At 37.1% G+C, this 27,299-nt stretch overlaps 1 protein-coding gene across 1 annotated transcript in view; it reads right to left on the minus strand.

The window, feature by feature from the left end:
* Positions 1-25,974, minus strand: part of LOC150086121 (trimeric intracellular cation channel type 1B.1) — a 117,872-nt gene extending 91,898 nt beyond the window's left edge. The window contains exon 1 of the mRNA XM_090374394.1: positions 25,743-25,974. Within this exon, the coding sequence (XP_090230520.1) occupies positions 25,743-25,863 (121 nt within the window). The 5' untranslated portion in view covers positions 25,864-25,974. The remainder of the gene's footprint in view (positions 1-25,742) is intronic.
* Between the last annotated feature and the right edge of the window lie 1,325 nt (positions 25,975-27,299).

A 27,299-nucleotide genomic window follows, 5' to 3' on the forward strand; every position in this document is an offset into this window, starting at 1 on the left:
CAGGGACTACGATTGTATCTAATGTAAAGACCCATAGAGACACTACAATGTATGCAATGATTGCAAGCCAAGGAACAAAAGAACAAAGAACACTGACCCGTAATCCAACTCTTAAGGAACTGATCCCCAATCTTAAAGTTATTGGAACCAATCTGCACTTCAGCAAGATGCAAATTGCGAACACTGGAACGACAGACAAGCGGATGCGTAATGTCTTCATTAGTAGGCTGTCCCCTGCTACCACAGCTGATGATGTGGAAAACCTTGCTGCATTCAAAATGAATGGGAGAGTCACCAAGCTATCCACGAAATATCCCACCTATGCCTCCTTTAAGATCGACGTAGCTGATGCAGATTTTGAAGCACTCTTCAATCCTGAAATCTGGCCTGCTGGAGCTCTTGTTATGCCATATCTCGGGCATAAAGGGCAGCGATATAGAAGTAATGGAAAAGACTCCCACAAATGGTACCCTGATTCATAGCAATCCCAGATCTCATTACCGCAACCAGAACCACAGACACAGAACACCAATATGCCGATCCCTGTGCTCGTCAATCCTAGACACACCCCGCTGAATCGAGTAGTGCTATGTCAGAGACCACCCGTCCGCATCAAAGTACCTAGAGTACCTGCCTGCACCATCTTTTATCAGAATGTGTGTAGCCTTAGAAACAAGCTTGACACTATGGAGCAAATTCTGCTCCCCAGATATTTTGACTTGCTCGCCATCACCAAAACCTGGCTCAATGATGATCAAGAGTTCCTAGCGGCAGCTGCTCCAGCTGATTATGGGGTTGTATTCACATCTCGGATTGCATGCAAGGGTGGAGGTGTCGCAATATTTTACAAGAAATCCGCTTTCAAGCTATTGGATAATAAATCCAGTAACTCCCCCAATTATGAAGCAATGCTCGTTACGTTAGGATACCACTTCGTGACGTTTGACGTCTGTGTGGTGTATATACCCCCAACGCCTTCCCAGCAAATCATCCTTGAAGTTGCCAACTGGTTAATCAATCAGCTGCATCCCACAGCTTCTCACTTAGTTTGTGGTGATTTCAATTTACCTCCTCAGCTAAAAAGGATCTTCTGGCACACTTGAGATGTGCTGACCTACAACTTATTAATGAAGCTCCAACCAGGGGGAATAACCTCTTAGATCTAGTTCTAGCCTCTACCACTTGCACCCTTGATTACATTACAGAAACATCATTTGACTCTGATCATGTCCCAATACATGTGACTGCATATCTGCCAGCCCCCAAATTAGAAGCCAGAAGGACAACAAAAAAGGTTGACATCACTAGCCCCAACTTACTTGATGTAGATAAGTGCATCAGAGCGGCCTCTCTCATTCCCTGGGTGGCCTTAGAAACTTGTGACCCAGAACTAGCTGTGAACATTCTCACAAACTGGATCAACACAGTTGTCAAATATGCTGCCTCTAAAAAAATCACAATCAGTCCATATACAAGACTTTGGTGGAATTCTGAACTGAAAATGAGTTTCCAGCTGAAGCAACAGCTCCATTGCACATGGAAACAGTCGCAAAATGTCAATGATCGCATCGTTTATTCAAGGCCACGGGCTCAATTTAATCGCCTGAAATCTGAGGCAATCAAATTACACGTTAACCGTAATCTGGCTAGAGGAAAAATTCCATAGAAGAAAGTGAACTTTCATTTTCCTTTGCAACTTGATCCTGAATTGTGGCTCGATTTCATCACAAGATTTAATCGTAATCCTATGCCAAACTCAGATCTGGCTCTACTAACAGAGCCCACCCAGCAAGAAGTGTTGAACATCATTCAGATCACAAAACAACAGTTGATTGTAGCCATCAATTCTCTACCTGCCTCGTCAATCACTGGTGATGATGGAGTTCCCCAATTCATGCTCAAATGCCTAGGTCCATACATTATTCAGCCACTTTTATCTTCAACCAGTTACTCTCGAACCAGATTTTCCCACAGCAGTGGGAAAAACTATCTCATCAAACCTTTAGCCAAAGTTCAGTTGCCATTGAAACCAAAACACTTCCGACCCATCTCCAATTCCTCCAGCCTGCTGAAGCTCCTGGAGAAGGCCTTACTCCCCATCCTCACTAAGCAGATCTTGCCCAGTAATCCAGCCGAAATTCACTACTCCCTTCCAAACAGATCAACAATCACCAATCTGCTAGCAACCACGAATACTATCTTGTCAGCATTCGAGAAAAGGCACGAACTAGCTGTGACTTACTTAGACATTGAGGCTGCATTTGATGCCGTCCAAGTAAACCAACTCCTCACTCTCCTGGAATGCCACTTCCAGATCACAGGGAACATATTATGCTTTCTCTCCTCTCTTCTGAATAACAGAGTTATAAAGCTTCATAGAGGAGATTGCACCCTTACTAGATCCGTCACCGCAGGAGTCCCACAAGGAGGGGTCCTTTCGGGCCTTCTGTTTTCATCTATTATCTTCCCACTGGTTGCACTTTCTTGATGTCTACTGAGCTATGCGGATGATATCAAGATACTCACTCCCATCCCCGGTCAAGATCTAGATCTGGTAAAAGCGGAAATTAACAACACTCACCGCAGTCACATCTTACCGCTACCAGTTTGGGCTCAAGATCAATCCTGCTAAGTCCGAATTCATGGTGTATTCATTGAAGCAAACTCCTTCTCTCCAGCCTTCGGTCAGCAACACTCTCATCCCAATTGTGTCCAGCCATCGTGATCTGGGCGTTGTATTCGACTCAAAACTTCGATTCAACGCCCACATAGACATGCTCGTCATGTGTGCTTCAAGACTCTGGTGGATAGCAAAACAGCATCTACATATCACAGATAAAAAGACAACCGTGAGGTACATAAGAGCAGTTATCTTTCCACCTATGATGCTGAAATTTGGGTGTCAGCGGCACCGTCAATAAAGAAACCATGTTTGCAGCAGAATTTTGGCTCCTAAAGTGGGCCAACAGGAAGCACAACCTTCCAGCTCTGATTCGCACCACGCAGCTTGCTGACTCTCTCGGGATTCCACGGCTTCCCACCTTAGTTGACGCCTCCTAGCAACAGTCAAGATGATAACAGGCATAATTGCAACACCTTCATTCTGGGATACCTGTGGCTGGAGGATTCCCCCTGCCCGAGCTCTACTAGCATTCAGTATGACTCCATATCTCGGACAGGTTCCTCCCTCAGCAAATGTTCAAGCAAACCAGACGTTTCGGGAGGCTGTAAACCCCTGGCTTTATGGCTGTGAAGGGCAATAACGTCTCTCTCTCTCTCTCTCTGAGCTAGAGGGCAATACTGATTGGAGGAAAGTATGTTTGCTATCTATAACTAAAAGTGACACATGCCATTTTTTTTTTTTTTTTTTTATCATATGATGTGAGCAATACACGAAGGAACCAGTTTTTTCCTGCTTCCTTCGTGTATCATGACTGTGAGGTTCCACCGGACAGTGCAGCATCATCGTAATATCCAAGCCCGAGGGGGGGATTCGAACCCACAACCTTTGGGTTGCCAGGCAGGTACTTTACCCACCCAGCTAGTCCAGTCATTCAAGACTGCTTGGAGGCTAATTTTTACAGTCAAGCACTCCACTTTATTTACCCATACAAGTTCTATCTGCAGGAAGGCATGCCTGTCCTGATATAAACCTTGAATTCAGCAAACTGAAGTGTCTATAGCTACCCTTATAACTTATGTAAATACGTAGGATCTCGGAAGGTTCGGGTTTGCCTCTCGTAGGACAGGCTATGACCACCTCAAAAAATGATTTTCTTTAGCTTTGCACTTCTTTTCTGCTTTTTCTTAAGTATTCTTGTCCTTTTAACCCTCTAGCAAGCATAATAAAATCCATAACATTCAGTGCTTGGTGAGTTTTATTCCCCAATTTTGGGGAATAAAACTCACCAAGAGCAGAACCTGCCAAATTGCACCTATTTGCAATCACAAAATTCACATATGGGGTCCCCGCGCTCGAAACCGGATAATGCTCTGGCTGCTGAAGTACATCGCAATTGTGGCTCCACCTCAAACAACGTGAGAGGTAACCATTATACAGGGACTACGATTGTATCTAATTTAAAATGAGAACAATAAAATGTATTCTTAATTTACATCATATTGTATAATAAGTTCAAAAAACACCATCAGAAACAACAGCCTTGTTACTGGAAGGGGGGGGGAGATTCCCAACTCAACTACTTTATGACCAAACCTTGGAGTAAGAAAGCAGGAAAAAAATAAATAAATAATAAAATAAAGAAAACCAAAATTCTGTGGAAAGTTACTACGGCAAAGTGTTTTTTTTTTATGAACACGATGCCATACTGAAATTTTTTATGGCTATACTTTTTAAATTAATAAATAATAAATAGTAGAGAAATTATAAAAATGAATACTGATTTAATTCTAATAGATATTTAAATTTATTTAAAAGTCTTACTTCAATTTTTTGGTGTACAAAATATGTACACCAAAAACAGTAAGGTTAACACTTTGGATCATGTCTATTTTTGACTTCAGCATTTAACATACATCCCCCACCCCCAAAAAAGCTGCAGCTGTAATAGCATCATTAACCTGAAGTAAAGCTACCAAGGATTCTTTTATTAGATTTCTGGGCGAGGGTACTAGAGAAGCCACTTTCAACAAATGCACTACTATGGGCCCAAAGTGAAAACCAGTTTCACAAGATGTGAGCCTGTGGCAGTCAGTTCTTCAAATGCACATAGGCTTACAGCAGTAAGTTTTCTGATGGTGGTAGACTCGATAGGTGAGTTTATATGTGGAATTTTTAAAGTTTTGTAAAAATGAGCACTTTGTAAATAACTGCTTTTAAATGATAATTTCTTTGCATTTTGACTTGACAGCATCTAGATCTGAAACTCTGGATTTCAGATCTAGACTTCTAGATCTGAAATCCAGAGTTTATTCAATTCTGGCTTTTGTTAGTCCAAATTGGTTAGCTGAAGCTAGGATTTGCAAAGCTGTTTTCTGTCTATCATCTATTATAAACTGTGTTTATAGTTACTTGGAAAAACACGAAAGATATGGCAGCACCTGTTTGAATATTTGTGTATCTACAGTTACTTGGAAACATACATAAGATGTGGCAGCACCTGCTTGAATATTTCTAGACAATATGTACATAAACAGACACAGTATTTGGAACAACCTTCAAAACATATATTTTTTTTCATATTGCAGGGAGCCCCACATATATTAAACATACAAGGTGTGGCAATAAAGTTCTCAGACTGTTTCAGTCTTGCTTGATGAGTTTGAAAATAAAAGAAAGTGGGATGTTGTAGTTCAAATTTCCTCAAATTTCCTTGTGGTTGCACGTAACAACCAGTTTCGTTAGCAGTATTAATGTTCCATGTCATGATTTTGCAACAGAGAAACAAATGAATATTGAATTTTAATTTTGCTTAAACTGGGAAAATCTGCAACAGAAATGTATGAAATGTTAAAAACTGTTTATGGTGATGAAACAAGTTGTAGCAGTGCCTGAATGATATAAGTAGTTCAAAGATGAATGTGAGGATGTTCACCAATGTGAACCCAAGAAGTGGACATTTGTCAACCTCTTAAAACGAGGACAGAGTTGTAAAAAAATCAGTAAACTCTGGGAAGAGATCATCATTTTACCCTCAGAATGATTGGTGATGAATAAGGATTCAATTCATCAAATTCTGCATGAAGATTTAAGGAAAATGAAAGTGCAAAATTTGTGCCGTACAGCCTCACAGATGAGCAGGAGCAACAATGCTGCAAAGATTTTATCCAGACAATCCTAATTTTCTCGACTGTATGGTGTAAATGTTGGGTGTTTCAGTATGACCCAGAGACGAAGCATCAGAGAATGCAGTGGACTTCAAAATAATCACCAAGGCCCAAAAAGCTTCATTCACAGAATTCCAGGGTCAACACAATGCTGATTGTGTTTTTTGACAAACAGTGTATGATTCACAAGAAATCTGTACCTGAAGGGGAGAGGGCCAATGTTGCGTTCTATATACAAAGGCTTCAAAGGCTCACTGAAGTGCATTTTTCGGATGAGGCTGCAATTTCGAGAGAAAGGCAGCTGGCTCACATTGAAGACACATCTGACGAAAGATAGCATTGTACAGATCAATCATCCACCCTACTCTCCCAATCTAACACCAGCAGACTTCTCCCTCTTTCCGAAGGTAAAAACTGCCCTGAAGGAAAGAGATTTCAGGATGTTGAGGGTAAAATGTATCCAATAAATTGAACATCATCTCTTTGGATGACCTCACTGACTCTTTTCCGAAACTTTTGAAATAGTCTAATAAGTGCATTTAATCAGGTGATGATTATTTTGAATAAAAATAAAACCATTTTTGAGCTCCTTCACTTTATGTTCTTTTTATTGCCATATCTCGTATATGCACACTGATTACTCCACAGAGCCTGTGAATGAAAAATGTATATATATGAAAGGGTAGTAGTAGTAGTAGTGGCACATGATGCAAGAAAGCAAGTGTAGAAGCTTATGCAGCATCAGCCAAAAAAAAAAAAAAAAAATCACACCATTCCCTCCAAATGCCTGTCCAGTTCCTCCTTAAATTTATTTAACCTATCAACTTCCACAACGACAGATGGAAGTTTGTTCCAGCAATTAACCACCCGCTGGCTAAAGGCAAATTTCCGCACATCTATTCTACATCTGTCCTTTCTTAATTTGAACTTATGTCCCCGTAGGTTGGTAATCTGAACAAGTGGAAGGATCCCATCAGAATTCAGCGTGCTCAACCCATTCAAGGCCTTATAGACCTCAATCAGATCACCGCGCAGGAACTTAGACAAATAAAGAATCCAGTCCACTATTTTTAACTGAAAATGTTCAAATTTTTATCTTAGTTCATATCAGTCTATATATTATTCATGGGTACCTTGACCCAGCCTTTTCTACAAAAAAAAAAAAAGGGTCAATTCTTTTCTCAAGTTTCTGGGTTAATGCTTCTGTACACTGACCAAAGCAAATCTGAAGATTGAATCATCTGTTGTGGTATACCAAGCAGTTGGAGACAAACAAAATTATACTTCAGTGGACAGCATTCAATTAGCTTGTGTACTGTTGACTTCAAAATTTTTAACCTAAATTTTTATATTAACCAATACTAACCTTTTCCAAATATTGAGAAGAGACGGAAAATTATCATTTCCAATATTTGAAAAAGTAACAATGAGCCTGAGAAGACTCTTTCTATGCCATTACAACAGCAATAACTGAAAACAGATACATCATTAAGATTTTCCCTTATATTTCTTCAAGTCCAATAATTTTCAAATCCTCGTGAGTTTTACAGATTCCATAGGCACTTCCCACACCAGACCTGAGTGATCTGAATTGGTCTATGGGAAGTGCCATACCAATTCCACAGGAAGAGGCATAGCACAGACCAATTTCACAAAGTTGTTGAAAGCCTTGAAAGGTTGGAACTTCTGTCAAGGGCAGTAGTACTATATGGAGATTGGCAGAGGTATGGATTTTGTTGTCAATTATCGGCTCTCACTGATACTCCACTGAAGAGAGTTATCCAGAATTGGGGATAGTAACTCTACCTATGTTTCTGTTGACAGTTTTTCCATAGTCTTTCTGTACGTGGATTGCCTTTCCGGCAAACCTCCATTTTGGTGGTAAGTGACATTTGAGAGATCGTAGGGTTAGAGGTCTGGAAGGCATACTATTCTGATAGAGAACGAAGTGCTATGTCATTTTCATCTAGGTTCCTTCATTTTGTATGATGCATGTGTTTGTGAATTGTTTTCTGTAGTTTTCTGAGCAGTTGCCCTACGTAATACTTCCCACAGTTGCAGTCAAATTTATAAACTATATCTTTCATTGGGTGAGAAGGAGTTAAGAATTTGTTTAAGATTTTTGCAACCTTTTTAAATCTAACATTAACTTTGTTTTTTTAACAGTTTATTAATGGTTTCCCCTAAGCCTGGGTAGAAGGGAGAAACAAACTGGGATCTGTCTGAGAAAGTTGTCTTGGGGGTGGAGGAATCAGAAGTTATCAACAGTCGTTCTAATGGTTTTGTTTAACCTGCAGTGGTTGACCCATTTGTAGTAAAGATGGTGGCAGGGTGCCAATTTTCTTTATAATTTTTGGACGATATTTTGGATTTTTTTTTTTTTTAATTCAGCTTGAAAAAAGCCAATAGTTCACCTTTTCATAATGGACTGTGATACCTATTGTATGTAACTTTAAGTTAAAAAATAATAAAATTTTTAAAACATGCTGTGTGTTTTATACCCTTTATTTTCAAAAAAAACCAACAAAAAAGTAATTCTGCTGAAAAAAAAAAAAAAAAAAAAGACAGTTTAGACATAAAATAGAAAGTCCTTTTAGTCGCGTCCAATTTTTCAGTTTAAAAGACCATTAAGTGAGCAAAATATCACATGTGCATATATTTCTGCTTGTTATGCATATAAATATTATAAAAAAAAAAAAAAAAAAATATATATATATATATATATATATATATAATAAACCTTCACTAATCCAGATTAACTGGGGGGAGAGGTTATCTGGATTAAGTGATAATCCAGATTAGTGAAGCAAAAGATAGCCCTAAAAGAGAAAAAATCTAGAACACAAATAAATGAAAAATTTAATGATATGGGTAGTGCTGACAAAAACAAATAAAAAAAAAAAAAAATCACTGTAAAGCCTTTATTTAAAAACTATAAAAAGACAATAAATTTATCCATTGATCAAAGACAGAAGTTGTACTTGTTTTTGAATGTAATAATGCAGGTTTGAAGAAACTGTCAAGTTTTGTCTTGATTGTATTATTATTTCATTTAATTTTTTTCTAATTGGCTCAATATCACAAATGGTTCTATTAGTGATATTGTGCTTTGTCAAAATCACCACAGCCATCCTGAACTGCAAGTAAAATTGTGTAACTTCAAATGCTTTGCAAACTTTTCTGCTGCTGCCTTTAACTCAACACCACTTGATTGTTGCTGTGAATATCACCAAAAACGTTTTGGGGATAAAAGCCTCAGACTACAAAAAACTAACTAATCAATTAAGTTAGTGCATAGCATCACGTTAGTTCATAGTAAATCACCAAAGTGGATGAAATGGCATCATTTTTGTTATATCTCATAACTTGCTGGCTAAAATAACTTCCTGAAATCCAGTCTAAACATCTCTGCCCATAACTTGAAATTATGGCCCCTAGTTCTAGCATCATTTATAATCTTGAAAATTTCATCCTCATTCATTTTACTGATGCCTCTCAGAGCCTTAAACACCTCAATCAAATCTCCTCTAAGGTCTAGTTTCCAAACTCTGCAACCCACATATTCGAAGTCTTTCATCATAAGGACGCCCTTTTGCCGATCTCACAAGGCGAGTTACCCATCTTTGCACCCTTTCAAGAAGCTCGATGTCTTTCTTTAGGTGCGGTCTCCATACTTGAACACAGTATTCCAAGTGTGGTCTAACAAAAGCCTTATATAATGGGATTATCACGTCCCTATCTCTACTTGCAAAACTTCGATAGATCATCAATAGGACACCATGGGCCTTTCTTGCAACCTGTTTACAATGCTCAGAGAATTTCATGTCTGACCATATCGTAACACCCCTTTCCTCCAGTACTGAGTTTAGTTGAACTCCACCAAGTGAATAAGTTATTTTGGGATTACTGTTTCCCAGGTGTAATACCTTACACTTTGTTGGATTAAAGCATAGCTGCCATTTTTCTGACCATTCCTGAAGTCTATCTAGGTCTCTCTGAAGAAGCTCAGCTTGACAGTGATCATTAACTACTCTACTAATTTTAACATCATCCGCAAATTTAGACATCACGCCCTCTATCCCTTCATCAATATCATTTATAAAAATTAAAACAACAGTGGTCCTAATACTGATCCTTGGGGAACCCCACTTCTTACATCAATCCAATCTGAGGAATAGCCATTTATCACAACCCTCTGCCTCCTGCCCTAAAGCCATCCTGATATCCATCTAAGGATTTTCCCAGTGATTCCAACCTGTTCCAGCTTATAAAGCTGTTTCTTGTATTCAATCTATCATGCGAACTCCTCTGACCGTTTGGTCGTCCCGGAGTATAAACAGAAAATTTATTTATTAAAGCAACCGCTCATGTGGGACTGAGTAAAAAGATTTGCTGAAATCTAAATAAACAACGAATAAACTGCTGTGATTTGAGAATTACTGAAGCGATACTTGAACATGCACTTTATCAAAAGTGCATACTCTAGCAGTTCAAATGGTGTACTCGTTTTTAATGTAATGTTCACAGTACAGACAGGAAAAATCAGCCCCATTATTTAATTGGCAGACTATATCTGATTGGCACCAATGAGGTACCCATCCACCACTGCTGAGTTAATAGTGGTTTCAGGGATATTTACAGAGGGGTATTGGCTATGTAAATTTTGTCTTTTTGTCTGCGCAGATTCTATGCACTCTCAGGATCAACTTACTATAATGCCACTTTTACTGATAGGACGGTTAGAATATAAGTCTAAAACTTGATAGCAGATTAGTGAGTTTCAGAAAACCAAAGTTCTTAGTTCATTATTTTTTATGCTAACTTTTATTTTATCTTTGCCTTTTTCCACTGTAATTTTAATGTTTTCACCAAGACTGCTGATGTGTTCTTGGAACATGTTGAGCTCCTTGGTTCCATATAATAAAAATTTCATAAACAAATCTGAGCCAAAATTTTTTGGAGGGGGGGGGGATAGATTGGGTGTTAATCTCCCAGTGTTCAAAGTTGCTGATGTAAATTTCCATTAAAGGAGCATTAACCATACTTAAGCCTCTTTTTTGAACAAAGTCTCCTGTGAAAGAAAAATAAGCTTGCCTATAGTTAATTCCAGAACTTCCCTAACATTGTTAATTTCAAGTGAGTGGGGGAGGTGTAGGGGGGACAGGGTTGGTTGAAATAGGTTGTTCTACTCTGTTAATAAGGGAAATGATCAATACTGATTGGTATATTTATACCAATTCCCCACAGTGTTCTGAAACATAGATTTCTTGTAACATATACTTATTAAGTTCCCAAATTATATTAATTTAATGCAGCACAGTGTTGTCCTTCAACCATCTTATTTGCAATAAATGTGGGCACACATGGCCCTGGCACTGAAAAGGATTTTGATTTGGCTGACATAAAATCAATTAAACCCAACTTTCAACTAAGATTCCACCTTAAATGCCATGACCAAGAATTCATTCCATCTTGGATGGGATCTCTGAGGTTTATGCCTCAGCAATCCCATCCAAACCACAAACTCAACTTATGTAATATGACACTGAAAAGCAGATCTTGAAAATTCTTATCACATCAGTTAGAGCTGGCTTTGTTTCCTTCTCAGATTAAGGAATATCTTTGAGCATTTAAAACATTGGGACTTCAACACCTTTGGGAGTGTCGATGCTTCCAAATGCCATGTCCTTTTCATTCAGTTACAAAGAGGACACCACAGCAAGCTAAAAAGACTTTTCTTCTCCCTGCATCCTTTTTTCCCCAACTCATCCTTTCCAGTTCAAACTAATAATGTTAGTTTTATTTCCCCTTTCCCACAACCTTCTGGGTTCCTCAACCAACAACCATAGGGACCGCTCCAACTATGCTATTACCCACTCATTTGTCACTAATAACAAAGCCACAATCACATTCTTCAAACAGCAGACCTCCTAGCACACTTCCCATTAACCATTCATTTAATTCCCTCCATCAGGCCTGTGACTACCCCCTCCTAGAAACAACCACAACCCATTAAATGATAATCAAATTTAAGAAATAACCCCAGATGGTACTGCATATGGACAGCAGTAATCCCAGAATAACATACCATCTGGGTGGTATCACACATACACACACACACACACACAGTGGTGAAGAATAAAAGAAAGTGACTTAGGGTCAGAACCCCAGGGGCTCACAACTGGTGACTGTGGGATTGGCACACCCAGGGTCCTGAGCTAGATATCATCATTCTTCTCTTCTGGTGATTCCTTCTCTCTCTCTCTCTCTCTCTCTCTCTCTCTCTCTCTCTCTCTCTCTCTCTCTCTCTCTCTCTCTCTCTCTCTCAGGGTAATTCATAATTTTTTTTTTTTTTGGCTGATGCAGCATAGGCCTCAGGCTTCCTTGCACCATATGGCTAATAATAATAATAATTGTATAGTTCAATATGAAGTTCTCTGAGCAGTGTGAACAAACAGCTAGGCAGCTAACAAGATTCTGTCAGTGGTATATAGAAAGCAAAGACAAGATGATTATCTCATTGTGTAATGCAATGATTTGTATACACTTGTGAGCACTGCATAGATATCTGGAAGCCTCATTTTATGAAGAATAGGATCTCTTGGAGGGGTTGCAGAGAAGAGCAACCAGATCAGTCAAGAGTACAAAAGGGTACACTTTAACATAAACTAGACACCTGCAAAGGGATAGCATCGAAGCATTAAAGCTTTGAATGGATTGAGTAAACTAAATGCTGACAGCATCCTTACTCTTTCTCAGACAACACCATAAGAGGATAAAATGAGGCTTCCATATATTGAAATATCTGGAAGAAGATAGTAAGAATAAATTTAAAAGAGTATTAGACAAATTATTGGAGAGGTTGGATGGATAAGGTGGGTAGTTTTTTTTTTTTTGTTTTTTTTTGGGATAATACTGTATAAGCTTGTTTCCTTGTATCATTTGCCACTGCTGATACTAATACTAAAATGGATGTGAGGCAGGAGAGATTTCTATACACTGTTGACCTCAAAATGAAGATGTTAAATTATGCCAAAGAACATGGAAATGGGAGCTGAAAGCCATTTCATTCCTCCTACAACCTACTGAGAAGATGATGACTTCGTTATGAATTTGTATTTCAAATAATTTTAGAAGTAGAATTTTTTCAAAATTCTAAAATCTAGATGCATCTTACTGTTCAGCAAATACAATACATCAATGCAAATATTAATATGTTCCAAGTATGGTCTTCAATTTTGATCTTCATCTCCAATTATTTTTGAACTGAAAAAGCAGTCATTAAAAAAATCCATAAAGAGTTGAGTACTGCATAGATATCTGGAAGTATTTTTGTGCAAAATGTAGTTTGCCCACCTGTGTACAATTTTTTCACACAGTTTTGATTTTGGCTTCAAATTCCTTGGTTCCAAGATGCTGAATGATGAAAATGGGATGAGAAATAATATTTTTGGATAACAAGATTGCTGTTGCTAAAGATTTCTTTTTATTGTATCTAACAGAAGAAAGAATATAAACTGTGCCATTATACACTATTTTTAAGCCTTTCCCCCACCAAAATATTGAATGCTGCATATAATGCAAAGGATACCCAGTTGTCTCCTTAAGGTGTGCCCTTCTGCAGAGTTAACTGGCTATGTTTATTTGGATTCAAAAGCATGCCCACTGCCTATGATAAATACATAAATGTTACAATTATTTTATTCTTGTTCATTTTACTTTCAAAAGGCAGAGTTACTTATAAGGGCAAAAGTTTACAACAGCGGGTTTTGAATTTATAAATAAAATGTGGTAGAACAATTTTTTTTCATAAGATCAAATTGGAAGATTACAGTAAGTCCCCCACATACGTAAGGGATATGTTCCAGGACTTCTTGCATAAGTCAAGTTTTACGTAACTCGGGAATCACTAATAAAATATTGCTACTATATCCCTGATATGCCGAAATTACAAAAACAACATAATATACTCAGAAGAAAGAAGAAAAATAGTTATATACTGTATTTTTCAATTAATTTATATATTTTTGAATTAAAAACTTTTTCTAAGGACAGTTGTGAAGTAGCCGGAGTGGCACATAAGAAAAGAACATAAAAGGAAGAAAGAACGCATGTTATTGTTCTTAAAAACTGATATATATAATATCGGTGTAGATACACCATAAAATTAAACTGCGTATGTAGTGAAGGCATTGTTTTAATTATATCTCATATTGTGGCTAACTTCACAACAAGATACCAGGTATTGTTCTACTTCGAATAAGTAACGCTTCTCTACTAGAGATGACTACTGTTATTATTCTCAGTGGGCACCAATGAGAATAATTAACAGTAGAGAAGCGTTACTTATTCGTCTACTAGAGAAGTGTTATTCTGGCTACCTTCACAACAAGATAACAGGTATTACACTACTTCGAATAAGCAACGGTTCTCTAGTAGAGAAGACTACTGTTACTTATTCTCAGTGGGCACAACTGAGAATAATTAACATTAACAACTGAGAATAAGTAGAGAAGCATTACTTATTCTTCTACTAGAGAAGCATTATTTATTCATCTACTAGAGAAGCATTGTGGCTACTTTCACAATGAGATACCAGGTATTGCACTACTTCGAATAATAAATAAGGTTTCTCGTAGAGAAGACTACTGTTACTTATTCTCAGTGGGCGCAACTGAGAATAAGTAAGAGTAGAGAAGCATTACTTATTCGTCTACTAGAGAAGCATTATTATGGCTACCTTCACAACGAGATATCAGGTACTGCACTACTTTGAATAAGTAATGCTTCTCTAGCAGAAAAGCTACTGTTACTTATTCTCAGTGGGCACCACTGAGATTAAGTAACAGTAGAGAAACATTATTGATTGCTTTTTTTTTTTTTTTTTTTTTTACTGTTTCCAATTTTACAATCTTAAAAAAAAATTTCAGTGAAAAAAAAATTACGTAACTTGGACTTACGTAAGTTGGAGACTTACTGTACTGTGGCTATTATTTATTTTTCTTCTTTTTTCAATTTATTGGAAAAATCGTTCCCCCACCCCACATTTCAAAATGCTTATAGTTGAAGCAGTTTCAAATATTTTTCCCATTGAAATTTATTTTTTCTGGTCAATGCAATGTTTAACCGGATAACATTAAAATATTATTAGTATTAACGGGAAAAATGATGTGAACAAGCAAGTTTACACAGCATCACCCAGAAAAAAAAAAAAAAAAACACCTCTACTTAAACAACAGATGGAAGCTCGTTCCAACAACCAATTACTCCCTGGCTGACAGTAAATTTTCCAAATTCAACCACCCTTTTCCAATTTAAATTTATGTCCCTTTGTATGTGTGTAACCCAAGAAAGAGTAAGGATGCCATCAGCATTAATTCAATCTATTTAAAGCCTTAAACATTTCAATCAGGTCTCCTCACAGTGCCTAGTTTTCGGATGTTTGCAATTTACAGAACTCAAGTCTCTCTCTCTCTCTCTCTCTCTCTCTCTCTCTCACTGAGTACTCTTTTGTGCCCCTGGCTAATCTTGTTACTTTTCTCTGCACCCATGCCGACTGATCCACATCGTACAATGAGAAAGGATGCAAATCTCAAGTTGCAGCTAACCCCCCCCCCCCGCCTTATACATAGTAAAAAGTGTTTAGGGTCAAGTGGCACCAGTGGTTTCCACAACTCCACAATATCTCTTCTCTTATGTGTTGAATACAGTACCCTGTAAAGGCCAGAGAATGTGAGTGGTATGTGGTTTGTGTAGTGTAATGTAGGGTTATGTTGTTCATCTCGCCTCTTAGCTTAGAGCCAGTGGAACACCATCGACCCCTAGTTACCATATCAGGCACAGGAAAACACACCAAGTAGTGGCGATTAGATGCACTAGTAGGGTGAACCCTGGTATCACCCAAGCTTACCAAGGAGGGCCAAAAAAAAAGTTTTTGTTGGAAGGGGGGATATGGGGAGAGATAGCACGAGTTAAGGGTATAAGTGAAGAGTGAATGACAGAAAGATTTTCACCAAGAATTTAGAAGTTAAGGGTATAGAGGGACACCCCACCCTCCACAGGGGAGCCTTGTTAAGAATAAAAGTATGAGGGTGGTAGGGCCCATAAGGCAAAATGTTTTGCCTTATGGGCCCTACCTCTCTCCCTAAATGGAGAGAGGATTGGGCAATGCCCTGGATATTTAGAAGGAGAACAGTCATTGGGCATCCTATGTGGGGGGGGGGAGTCAGATTGCTCTATATTGCTATAGAGCAATCTGAGCATTGAAACCCTCCCCGGCCATACCAGCTGAAGCTAGTGTCAGCATGGCAGGGGGAGAGGGACCTGTCAGAAGACAGAAACACATTAAGCAGTCAGTCACACATTGTCATACTTGCATGTATGCAACACATACATATTAAATACATTTTTGAAAAATAAACAATTTTTAATTAATAAATGGTTTTTTGTATAAAGTGCAGTGAGTTAAGCAAAAATTAATGTAATAATATGAGGTTAAATGAATTACAACTAATGCCATAGAAAGAATATATAAATAATGGCATAGAAAAGAATATATAAATAAATAATCACCTTAGTTTATGATTATTTATTTATATATTCTTTCCATCCTTACTATGCCATTAATTGTAATTCATTTAACTTCATATTATTACATTAATTTTTACTTAACTCACTGCACCTTATACAAAAAAACCATTTATTGATTAAAAATTATTCATTCTCTAAAAGTGTATTTTATTTTATTATCTCCTCTTGGCTATAGCTGTTTAGCACTGGTCAGAGTGCAGGTCTCATACATTCTATGTATTTGCCATATTTTCAAAACCACATGTTATCTTTTTTTTGAAAATATGGTGAATACATAGAACTACACTGAGACACAAGTGCATTGAAACTGTAATTTTTCACCCTCCTGAAACCATAAATTCTAAAAATTCTTATACCATTATAACAGCTAAAACAGTAATTTTCTTTCTTTCTCTCTCTCTCTATATATGTATATATACAGGAACTCCCTGACTTACATAAGGGTTGCGTTCCATGGAACACTACGTAAGTCGGGGAATTTCCCCATGCTTGTGCAGCGCTCGCGACTATGCTCGCTGAATTGATTGAATCAAAAAATAAATGTAAATAGAATTATTTATTGTATTTATTCAATTTTTTATCTCATGCACAGGAAAAATTACAAAAACATGCAATTTAAAAAAATTTCAAAATTATAAAATTACAAAAAAAAGAGAGAAGACAGGCATAATGTCAGTAAGTTTTACCTCTCGAGCATCATTGCCAGGATTGACGTCTTCAGCTGATAAGTACACCGCTGCGGAGGTTGAGGGCTGTAGAGATTTAGAAGCCACTTAACCTTACGAAAGAACATATTAATGGATGACTGGATGGTGGCTTTTTTCTTTTCATCGTAGATTTCATTGTAGCAAGCAAGCATATCATTCACCCCTCTGTTAACTTTTAAGAATCATTCGCTGTCAGGATCTATCTTCTCAAACCTTGCCATTTCCATCTCTCTGTTGATGAAGCATCTCGGCTCCTCATTTGGTTCATTTTGAGCTTCATCAGCATTTTTTTCTTTCACTATCACTGCCTGCAAGTCAATAAGTTCTTAATTAGATAATTCCTTCTCTTCTTTCTCTATTAACTCCTCCACATCTTTGGCATCAACCTCCAACTGAAGTAGCTCTGCAACCTTTACAATCTTATCTGTAACCGCTTCATATGATTCGTCTTTTTCAAATCCTTTGAAGCCTTTTACGTGCTGTGGGCATATTTTCTTCCATGCGCCATTTAAACAACTTTTAGTAATTTCTGCCCAGGCCTTATTAATGTTTAAGATGGCATGGTAAATATTGTAAGATTTCCAAAAGTCTCTTAACGTAAAATTTTTCTCACCGTCTACTGCAGACAATGACTGAGCAAATGTTATGCGTAAATAGTATGCTTTTAAATTCAAAATAACACATTGATCCATAAGTTCGATGAGTGAAGTCATGTTTGGTGGTAGAAATATGACTCTCACGTTAAAATTGAAATCATCTAGATGCGTAGGATGTCCAGGAGCATCATCTAATAAAAGCAAAATCTTGAAAGGAACGTCGTTGTCTTTACAATATTTTTCAACCTCGGAGTGAAGCAGCATTTAAACCAATACTCAAAGAGAGATATTGTTATCCATGCTCTCTGTTTTTATCAGAAATGCATGGGTAGGGTGGCTTTATTGATGCCCTTAAATGCACGAGGATTTCCAGAATGTTACACAAGCAATGGTTTTAATCTGTAATATCCCACTGCATTACCCTAAGAAAGAGCGTGGCCCTATCTTTTCATGCCTTGAAACCTGGCATTGTATTTATCTCTTTGGCAATGTATGTTCGATCCGGCATTTTTTTCTAATACACAGTAGTCTCGTCAACATTAAAAATTTGTTGCACTGGATAGCCACCTTCATCAATAATTTTTTCCAACACATCACAAAATTTCTCTGCAGCTGCAGAGTCGGCACTGGCGACTTCACCGTGCATACTTTAACATTGTGGAAATCAGTGCGATGCTTAAACCTATTAAACCACCTGTTGCTTGCCACGAACTTGGGTTGGGGTTCATCGTACTTATCCTTAATATCTTTATAAATACTTCTTGCTTTTGCTTCAATGGTCATTAGACCCAGGGGCACTCGCTTCTGAATCTGATTTTCAATCCATATTATTACCAGCCATTCCATCTTTGATATAACAAATGAACGCTGTTTTGAGACCTAATTCCCTTGCAATATATGACAAACTTTGTCCTGCTTAGTACTTCTTAATCATTTTCATCTTCACTTCTAAATCAATTCTGTTTTGTTTCCTGGCACTACCACCACTTGCACTTTTCATTGGTCACTTTTCCTTCATCATTGTAATACATAAATAGGAATGAAGAGAAGTTTCTGAAAATTTGTATTTTATATGATTGAAGATTTCAGTCAAGGGGAACACATTTCACCATAATAGCATAAAAACCCACATAACTGCAGTTATTGGTATTATCGCAAATGCAACAAGATCAACTTTACTAACTGTTTATAATAGATTGCACTAACAGAAAAGCCCAATAAACTGGAAAGTGCAAATTGCTTTTATTGTATTTTGGTCATGACCTCCAGAAACGTACTTTAGAAAAATATCACAAGGCATTCAAAACTGATTCTTATAATGGGAACATATGATAACAATGAAAGGGTAGTGCAATTTCCATTATAAATATGACCTTTTAGAGAGATAAATAACTTAGTAATATAGCAAAATTTTCAACTTCCAAGGACTCTGAACGAATTACAAAAAAAGAAAAAAAAACCAACAACAATGTGTGTTATTGGGTTCACATTACAATATTTTCCCGATACCTCTATTTATTCCTACGGGATGCAAAATACATTTCCACGATTTTTTTAAGTTTATATGGCCCAGGAAAAACTTACATAAAGTTGAATTTCCATAAGTCGAGTATTACGTAAGTCAAGGAGTTCCTGTATATATACAGGTTGTCTCAAAAATACACGGCATAACTTCAGGAATTTGTTCCTCATATGTAGACAATAAAAATATTTTATATCAATATAGTTCCGGAAATGCTTGGTTCCCGAGTTATTAACCAGAATGTCTTATCTCCCACAGGTGATTTCCTTCATCACAAGGTACTGACAGAATCTGGTGGTTTTCCATTCCGACCATGTACTCAAATCAGGAGCAAATGGATATGCACTTTATGTACGGTTTGGTGGACGGCAATGCTCTGGAGGCTCATCGTTTGTACCATGAAAGGTTCCCAGAATGAAGATGTCCAGACAGGAAAACGTTTGAAAGTATCCATCGCTGCCTTTGTGAACATGAGACCTTTACACCTCGTGCTCCCAACAGAGGACAACCAAGATCTACGACTCCTGAAGTAGAGGAGATTTTGGATGTTGTGCGTTATTGTTATTTGTTTTTTATGAGCATTAGCAACTAAGGCCATATTGCTCTGGGGATATGCGGTGGTCATTCCCTGACCTTTCCGCATTCTCCGTATTTGGTGGTCACATGCTCGAACCCTGGTTCGAGCCTAATACACACTGCCACTCCTGCCCACCTGGCTACGGAGGCACCGATGTTGTGCATGCCACTCCTGGAATCAGCACATGCAGAATAGCAATGTATATATATATATAAATACATTGCTATTCAGCAATGTATATATATATATATATATATATATATATATATATATATAAGCACATATTTCGGTGGGGCAGACAGGAAAACAAAACAAATTACATCTTTCTCTCATACATCTGCAGTTTAATCCATCTTCTTACACACAGACTGGACAAGCATCCCCAAATATAACAACTGTAGTAAATACACAAATTTTTTGACATAGTCCTGCTATGTTAAAAAAATAAATGGTACCTGTGCTAGGGCAGAACTATAAAAACATACACATTTACTCACACGCTTATACATTCCTAACACACACACACACACACACACACACACACTAAAGCAGTTTAATGTATAGACAGCTTACTTATGGGGCAGGGACAACAAGTACATGCACACACACTACATGACCAACTTTCATACAAAAACATACACATTTACTTGCACATTTATACATCCCCAACCACATATATGTTCAGTTTCATATATACATAAAAGCTCACAGGCACATGCACACAGCACATTTTTGACTTATATTCACTCAATCAATTGCACTAAACTATTTACACTGAACTAGGACTAAACTATTTACACTTAACTTTAAATTTACAGTTAAATCTACATAACTGTAAATTTATGTAGTTTGATAGCATTTGGTTGAAGAGTAAGTCAAGCTGGGTATAATAAGGCATCTAGGTTTTACCTTGCTGTGAAGTCAAGTCACAGGTATGGTTTGTATTGTTGTCGCATGGTCTCAAAAACATGTTGGTCAAAGTGAGAGAAAGCCATATATTCGTGCTCTTCAGAAATGAGGAGGTTCTCATTACCATGTATAAATGCTCCTATTTTTGTCTTAAGTATTTTTCTGTAGCTGTGGTAATTAGAGCAATCATAGACAATGTGCACTCAATCCTCATCAGCACCACAGGTGCATCTGGGATCTTGTGTGAGTCCTAACTGGCATGGCTTGGCATTAAAGGAGCCATGCCCTGTGATTATAAAAATAGTGTATAATCCAGGGGCTAACTAGGGTCACCTGTGGTGGGAATCAAACCTCCTAGTGACATCTCCTTTTGTAGGTCAATCCCCACTGCTTTATACAATGGGATAATCACCTCTTTGCTCCTTCTAGCAAAATTCCTGTATATCATTGACAGAACCCCATGAACTGTCTTAGCAATGCTCTGGCAATTTCTTGTTGGACTTCACAATCCCTACATCTTTTCGTTCTCCACTATCTTGAATGTGGTAAGACCCATGGTCATGTTATTCTGGAATGATTACTGTTACTGTCATTTGTCAGGTGATTACTGGAATGATTACTGTTACTGTCATTTGTCATTTGTCAGTTGTCAGGTGATTACTGTCATTAATCACCTGACAACCTCTGTATCATTAGGAAACTTATATCAAACTTGACATGCCTTCATCAATATTGCTAATAAATAGTGAAAACAGTAAAGGACCCAAATTAATTCTGAGGGACTCCATTAATAATTTTAATCATGAAGAGCAATAGTCATCATTAATAACCACTGTCTCCTGGCATTCAATCATCCCTTTATCCATAGTGGTAACTTGCCTTTAACACCACACTGCTCCAACCTGTACAGCAGCAGTCAGTCATGTGGAACAGTATCAAAAGTTTTACTGAAATTTAAACATGTGATGGAAAAATTATTTTCCAGTAACATAGACATACAACTGCTTGCCATTCTTCTGTCAACTGCTTGCCATTCTCCTGTCACAGAATATGCATTTGAAATTAATTCTAGGATAACCTTTACACAACAAATTACTTCTTCGTAATCAAAAACAATTTTCTACAATTAGGGGAATATCCTGTGACTTCTGGTAAGAGTGTGCATGTGTATATGGAACAGAACAGGACAAGTAAAATCCCAGATCCTATCATAAGTGAAGGGATCTAGTTTTTTCTCATTATACTGTCATGCAGTACACATGTCTATGAATCAGACAGCAGAAAGAGTGGGATACCTGAAACCAACTGAAGGACACACTGTATGCTGGTGAAAGACAAAATGCAATACAACCATTTATTCCATTCCTGAATGGCGATGCAAGTCCGATGTGTAGGTTGCAAAAAAAAAAAAAAAAAAATGCTTCTCATTTCTTCATAGAATGTTCAACGATAGCATTCACTCCCCCCCAACACACATCAACAGTGCCACCCTCCAACAGCTTGTAACTTGACAACGTAGCTAGTCATTTTGGCATTGTGGTCTATAATTTATAAATTAAGTTGATAAGGCACCAATCTTATTTTACATATTGATACTTTTAGAGACAGATTAATAAATTTTTATGCTGGAGCTTCACAAGCAACTATGTCAACAAACTACAGACTGAAATAAAACCCAGAGATTGAACCTGGACATGAATTTAGCTGTTGAAAATACACTAGGAAGCAAAGTTCTACTTCAGACTGCCTGGAACAACCCTAGATTGTTGGAATGAGTTTAAGGCAATTTCATCATTGTTGGAGCTGTCCCATACCCATAACAAGAACTTCCTCATTAGGAAAAGCACTACCCAGAGTATTAATTTTAATGCTAATGATAATAACAACCAATGCAATAATATTTCCATTGTATATTTTCTTTCACATGTTTCACTGAATAATATTAATTAATAAAATTTAGGTTATTTGTTTGTTAGTTTGTTTTTTTAGGAACATTAGCAACTAACGCCATATTGCTCCAGGGATATGCAGTGGTCATTCTCTGACCTTTCCGCATCCTCCGTATTTGGTGATCACGGGCTCGAACCCCGGTCTAATCAAGAAGCGTGTGTTACGCACTTCTACTCCTGCCCACCTGGCTACGGAGGCACCCCTAAAATTTAGGTATCCACACGATTAAACATTAACATAGTAATCATTACCATTCTAGGATAAATGATCTTCAGAGCATGCAATCTGACAGAAATTGGATAAGTGTAGGACTAACAAGCATCAGAAAAGCACATCATAAAAATTGGTTACAATAGCTGTACAGCTGTTTGTGAGCCAACACCATCTCTCAGTAATCCCTTTCACCATCTATCCTGATGCAGAAAATATAAGCACTGGACATTACAACAATAGAATAATGTGCCACAGAGTGATTAATCACACTACACATTTCAGTATTACAGACAGGGCCACATCTAGAGCTTTTCGCACCCCAGGCATACAAATGAAAGTCGGGGCCCTTCTTATATAAACAAGAACGAGGGTGATATTTGTTAAAAAAAAAAATCATAATTTTTGAAGTTTTGTTAATTTTTATTATTAGTTTGAGATTACAAAAAAATATAAAATGAAAATAAAAAATCAATATTAAATTATTTTAAGAAATTTAAAATTTTTGTTTTCTAATTTTGACATCTGTAATAATATCCTCATAACAAAGAGTTTTTAGAATATCCTTTTCTATGTACAGTATTGCCAGTGCATTAAGCTTTTGTTACGAAAGAGTACTGCGTAAATAATTTTTCACCAGTTTCAGTACATAAAATGAACGCTCTCCTTTGGCATTGCTCATTGGTAATGTTAAAAACAATCTTAAAATTATTCCGACGTTAGGAAATGTGGATATAATTTTGTTTTCGATCATAAAATTCAATTTTTCAGAAGCAGTGACTACATTCTCAGCCTTACTTAATATATCAAACTGTTCCATTTCCACTTTCAATTCATCAACATTTACATCTTTACTATAAATTCCCTCAATGTAAGTTTTAAAATGCATGAATGCTTCTTTGCTATAATCATATACAAAATTTAAATTTATTGTTTATATCTTTATATACATCTCCTCTTCTACACAAATCAGTAACTATTCTATCACAAACGGTTAAAAATATGTTCACTCTAAAAGTTTCACCGCCTTCTAATTGTACGTTGTTCTCATTGTTATCACGTTGTACTAGTGGTTCATGAAAAACAATGTATACTTATGACATTGCACAGCTGAACTGTTGCATATGTTTCCCCCTGCCACCAAAGTATCGACAAAAGATACTGCTCAAATATGATGTTGGCGTTGCAATAAGTATTATTATTGGTATATATTTTTTAATTAAATTTAGAAGTCGAAGCCAGTGGATTTATTTATTTCATGCAGTAATGACAAATACCTCTTTGCAGGCCCCTCTTTTCAGTGGGCCCTAGGCACGTGCCTATTTTGCTTAGTGGTAAACATGGCCCTGATTACAGATATACCTGAGTATGCACAAAGAATGGTTTTACCCAAACTTCATCACAACAAGAAGTTCTACTATGTTTGTATAAAGGAATGGGACCTTTTGGTTTGGTCAACTGTTTGTCATCAATGAAACCTTGAATTCACTTGTCTTTTTTTTTTTTTTTTCATGAAAACCCCAAACACAAAAGGTATCAAAACCTATAGTACTTAGTACCGTGCATGGGTTGAAGGAGACATATGGGGGGGAGGGGGATGCCGGAAACTTTGCTCTAGAGACTAAACATGGGTTTCACCATTTCAAGCCTCCAATAAGCAAAGTGGTGGTATTGCAATGGTTGATGAGAGTCATCTACCACCTACTGGAACACTCAGAATTATTATGCCTCTTGTGCACATTCTTTGGGAAACTACCATATTTTATAATCAGCATGACATTTCGCATCACAAAATACAATCATCACAACAGTGGTTTGAAGAGAATGAAATGGCGAAACCTGCAATTTCCAGCTCATATCTGAACTGAATACCTTTGGGTTGTTTTAAAACAATTGAGAACCAAAACAATGCATCCTAGTTCAGGCAAATAACTAGACAAGGTGTTGTGGAAAGAGCAAAACAACTTTCCAGTTTGCATACCAAAATCCTGTATGCTACAGAAGGTTACTGATGTCATTATAGTCAAATGGGGATAACACTTGATATTAAAAATTTTTTTCTATCTAATACATGTCAGCAGGATATAAAAACGTATATTTTAAGTAAAAAAAATCGTAATTGGGAAAATACAGTAATAACTAAATGAGCGTAACATTAACTCAAATGATTCTTCTGGCTCAATGCTATTTTTAAGCAATTTTGATAACCAGAATTAAATCACATAAAAGTGAAAACATTATTTCCGTTATAATACGTTAACGAAAAAAAGTTTTCTAAAAACTGCTCTTTCACTCCCTTTTAAAACAAATGTAATTACTTGTTGAAAGTAATTACAAATTAATAAAAGAATTTAAAAAAAAAACGTGTTATAATGATTTCTTAGCACAGCAAATAAGTTGCTGCTATTCTCATTTAAAAGTTAAGAAATTTCATTTTTTTAAAATAAATTTATATTGAACTAAAAACTACATCCATATGAAAAAAGGAAAATTCTAGTGCCAAAAATAAGTGAAATCCGATGCTTTATATGTATGTTATTTGAACAAGGCAGAAACATAAATATATTAACTAAATTCAAGGGATAACACACATATGAAATTTCAAATATGTAAAAATTCCAAATTTAGTGGCATGACTCTTCTGGGAATACTATTTACTCTAGCCTGTCACGTTGCTTTTTTTAGACATACAAAATGGCTAACGAGCACAGTTTAAAATAAGTAAGCAGCGAAAATTTGGAACGAAAAAATAATTCAAAATTCATCTCTAAAATCCTTCAGCAGATCTACCAAAATATAAAATATTTCAAAGTTATGGTACACCAATTAGAGAACGGAAGACCACCCGCGAAGAAACTAAGTACAAATGCCCGATACGGATGCATCATACTCACCGGCAGCTAGATCATCTTTGACGTACATGCACATTATAATACAATGTGCTAATTCGAAATACGGAAACATATTTAGTTTTGTTACTTGGTTTGCAAGATCGAGGAATGCTTCGGGATCCATTTTGTCGTTTTCTATTAAAATTAAAATGCCAATAAACAACGACTTCGAGATAAAAAAAGAAACTAGTCGAAAGGGAGAAGCAGTACAGAAGGATCAAATTTTCAGCCAAACTGAGACTGCGTAAAAGATGCGAATAAAGAAGTGAATGCAGTGTCCTCTTCTGGGTAAAGATTGCGTGATTGGTATTATTAACATGTAAGACTAAAATTAACTGAGTACAATTAATTTCTAAGTATAAGTTAATTTTAATCCATGTTGGGCCTAGCAATTTTCTGTGCATAGCCTAGAACAAACTAGGTTTGGCCCTTAAAGCATTAATCTCATATTGCGTAAGCTTTCATATCTTGAGGTTTTTATTACGAACTTAACTATTGGCTAAGTATAATTGAGAAGTAGGCAACGTTCCTCGAGTAGTCTATTGGGCAACATTGTTTACCCCTGAAATCGACTGTTAGCGAATAAGTTCCGTTTACTGAAGTAGATTTTCCAGTTACATGTATATGAAGTCTAATATGAAGCTTCATATAAACATGTATATGAAGCACCACAAATAAAGCTAACAATAGTTATTGTTATTGTTATTTGGTTTTTTTTTAGGAGCATTAGCAACTAAGGCCATATTGCTCCGGGAATATGCGGTAGTCATTCCCTGACCTTTCCGCATCCTCCGTATTTGGTGGTGACGGGCTCGAACCCCGGTCTAATCAAGAAGCGTGTGCTACGCACTGCTGCTCCTTCCCACCTGGCTACGGAGGCGCCCCTAACAATAGTAAACACAACCAAGGTTGACCAGGTTGATAATACAGTACAGAAAGTTTGTTCCAGAAAACAGAAGATGCAATAAATGACAAAGTGAAAAGTTGGTTTTGCGGTTTTCGAGTTAGACAGTGAATGGGTACTGACTAGTAATGCTACAAGTTAGGAATGATTTGGAAGAAAGGGGGGGAATGAATTCACCCCAGCTGCCCAGTCCAGACCGCGTGGGAGAAGAGCTCTTCGAGCAACTTGCCTAGTAGGGAACCAAACAAATAAAACATCTCCAGCAATTCAAAAGTTGCAATGATAAACACAAGACCGACTACTATGCAATATCAGTTGGCACCTGGGGCCCATATTCTGGTGTGAAGTGGTTTCTCCATCAAGATGATGCCAAGTCCGATACAGTTAATATTGTGCAGGCAATGATCACTGCCATAGGTGCCGAGGTTCTCCGAAATCAGCCCCCCCCCCCTTAAATTTCCGGACTTAGCCCCGTGACTTCTTCCTGTTTTACAGCTGAAGAAAGCTCTGAAAAGCAAGCATTTCACGTCTAACGCAACGATGCTCGCAGAGCCACAATGGAAGCGCTTCACAGTCTTTTGAAAAATTGCTTGCAAGAAGCTTACAATTCATGGGTACGACTGTGGTGAAAGTGTGTACAGTTCAATATGTACTTT

This window comes from Mastigoproctus giganteus, chromosome 5 (assembly GCF_048544385.1).
Source record: "Mastigoproctus giganteus isolate SK-2022 chromosome 5, ASM4854438v1, whole genome shotgun sequence".
NCBI classification, from domain to species: domain Eukaryota; kingdom Metazoa; phylum Arthropoda; class Arachnida; order Uropygi; family Thelyphonidae; genus Mastigoproctus; species Mastigoproctus giganteus.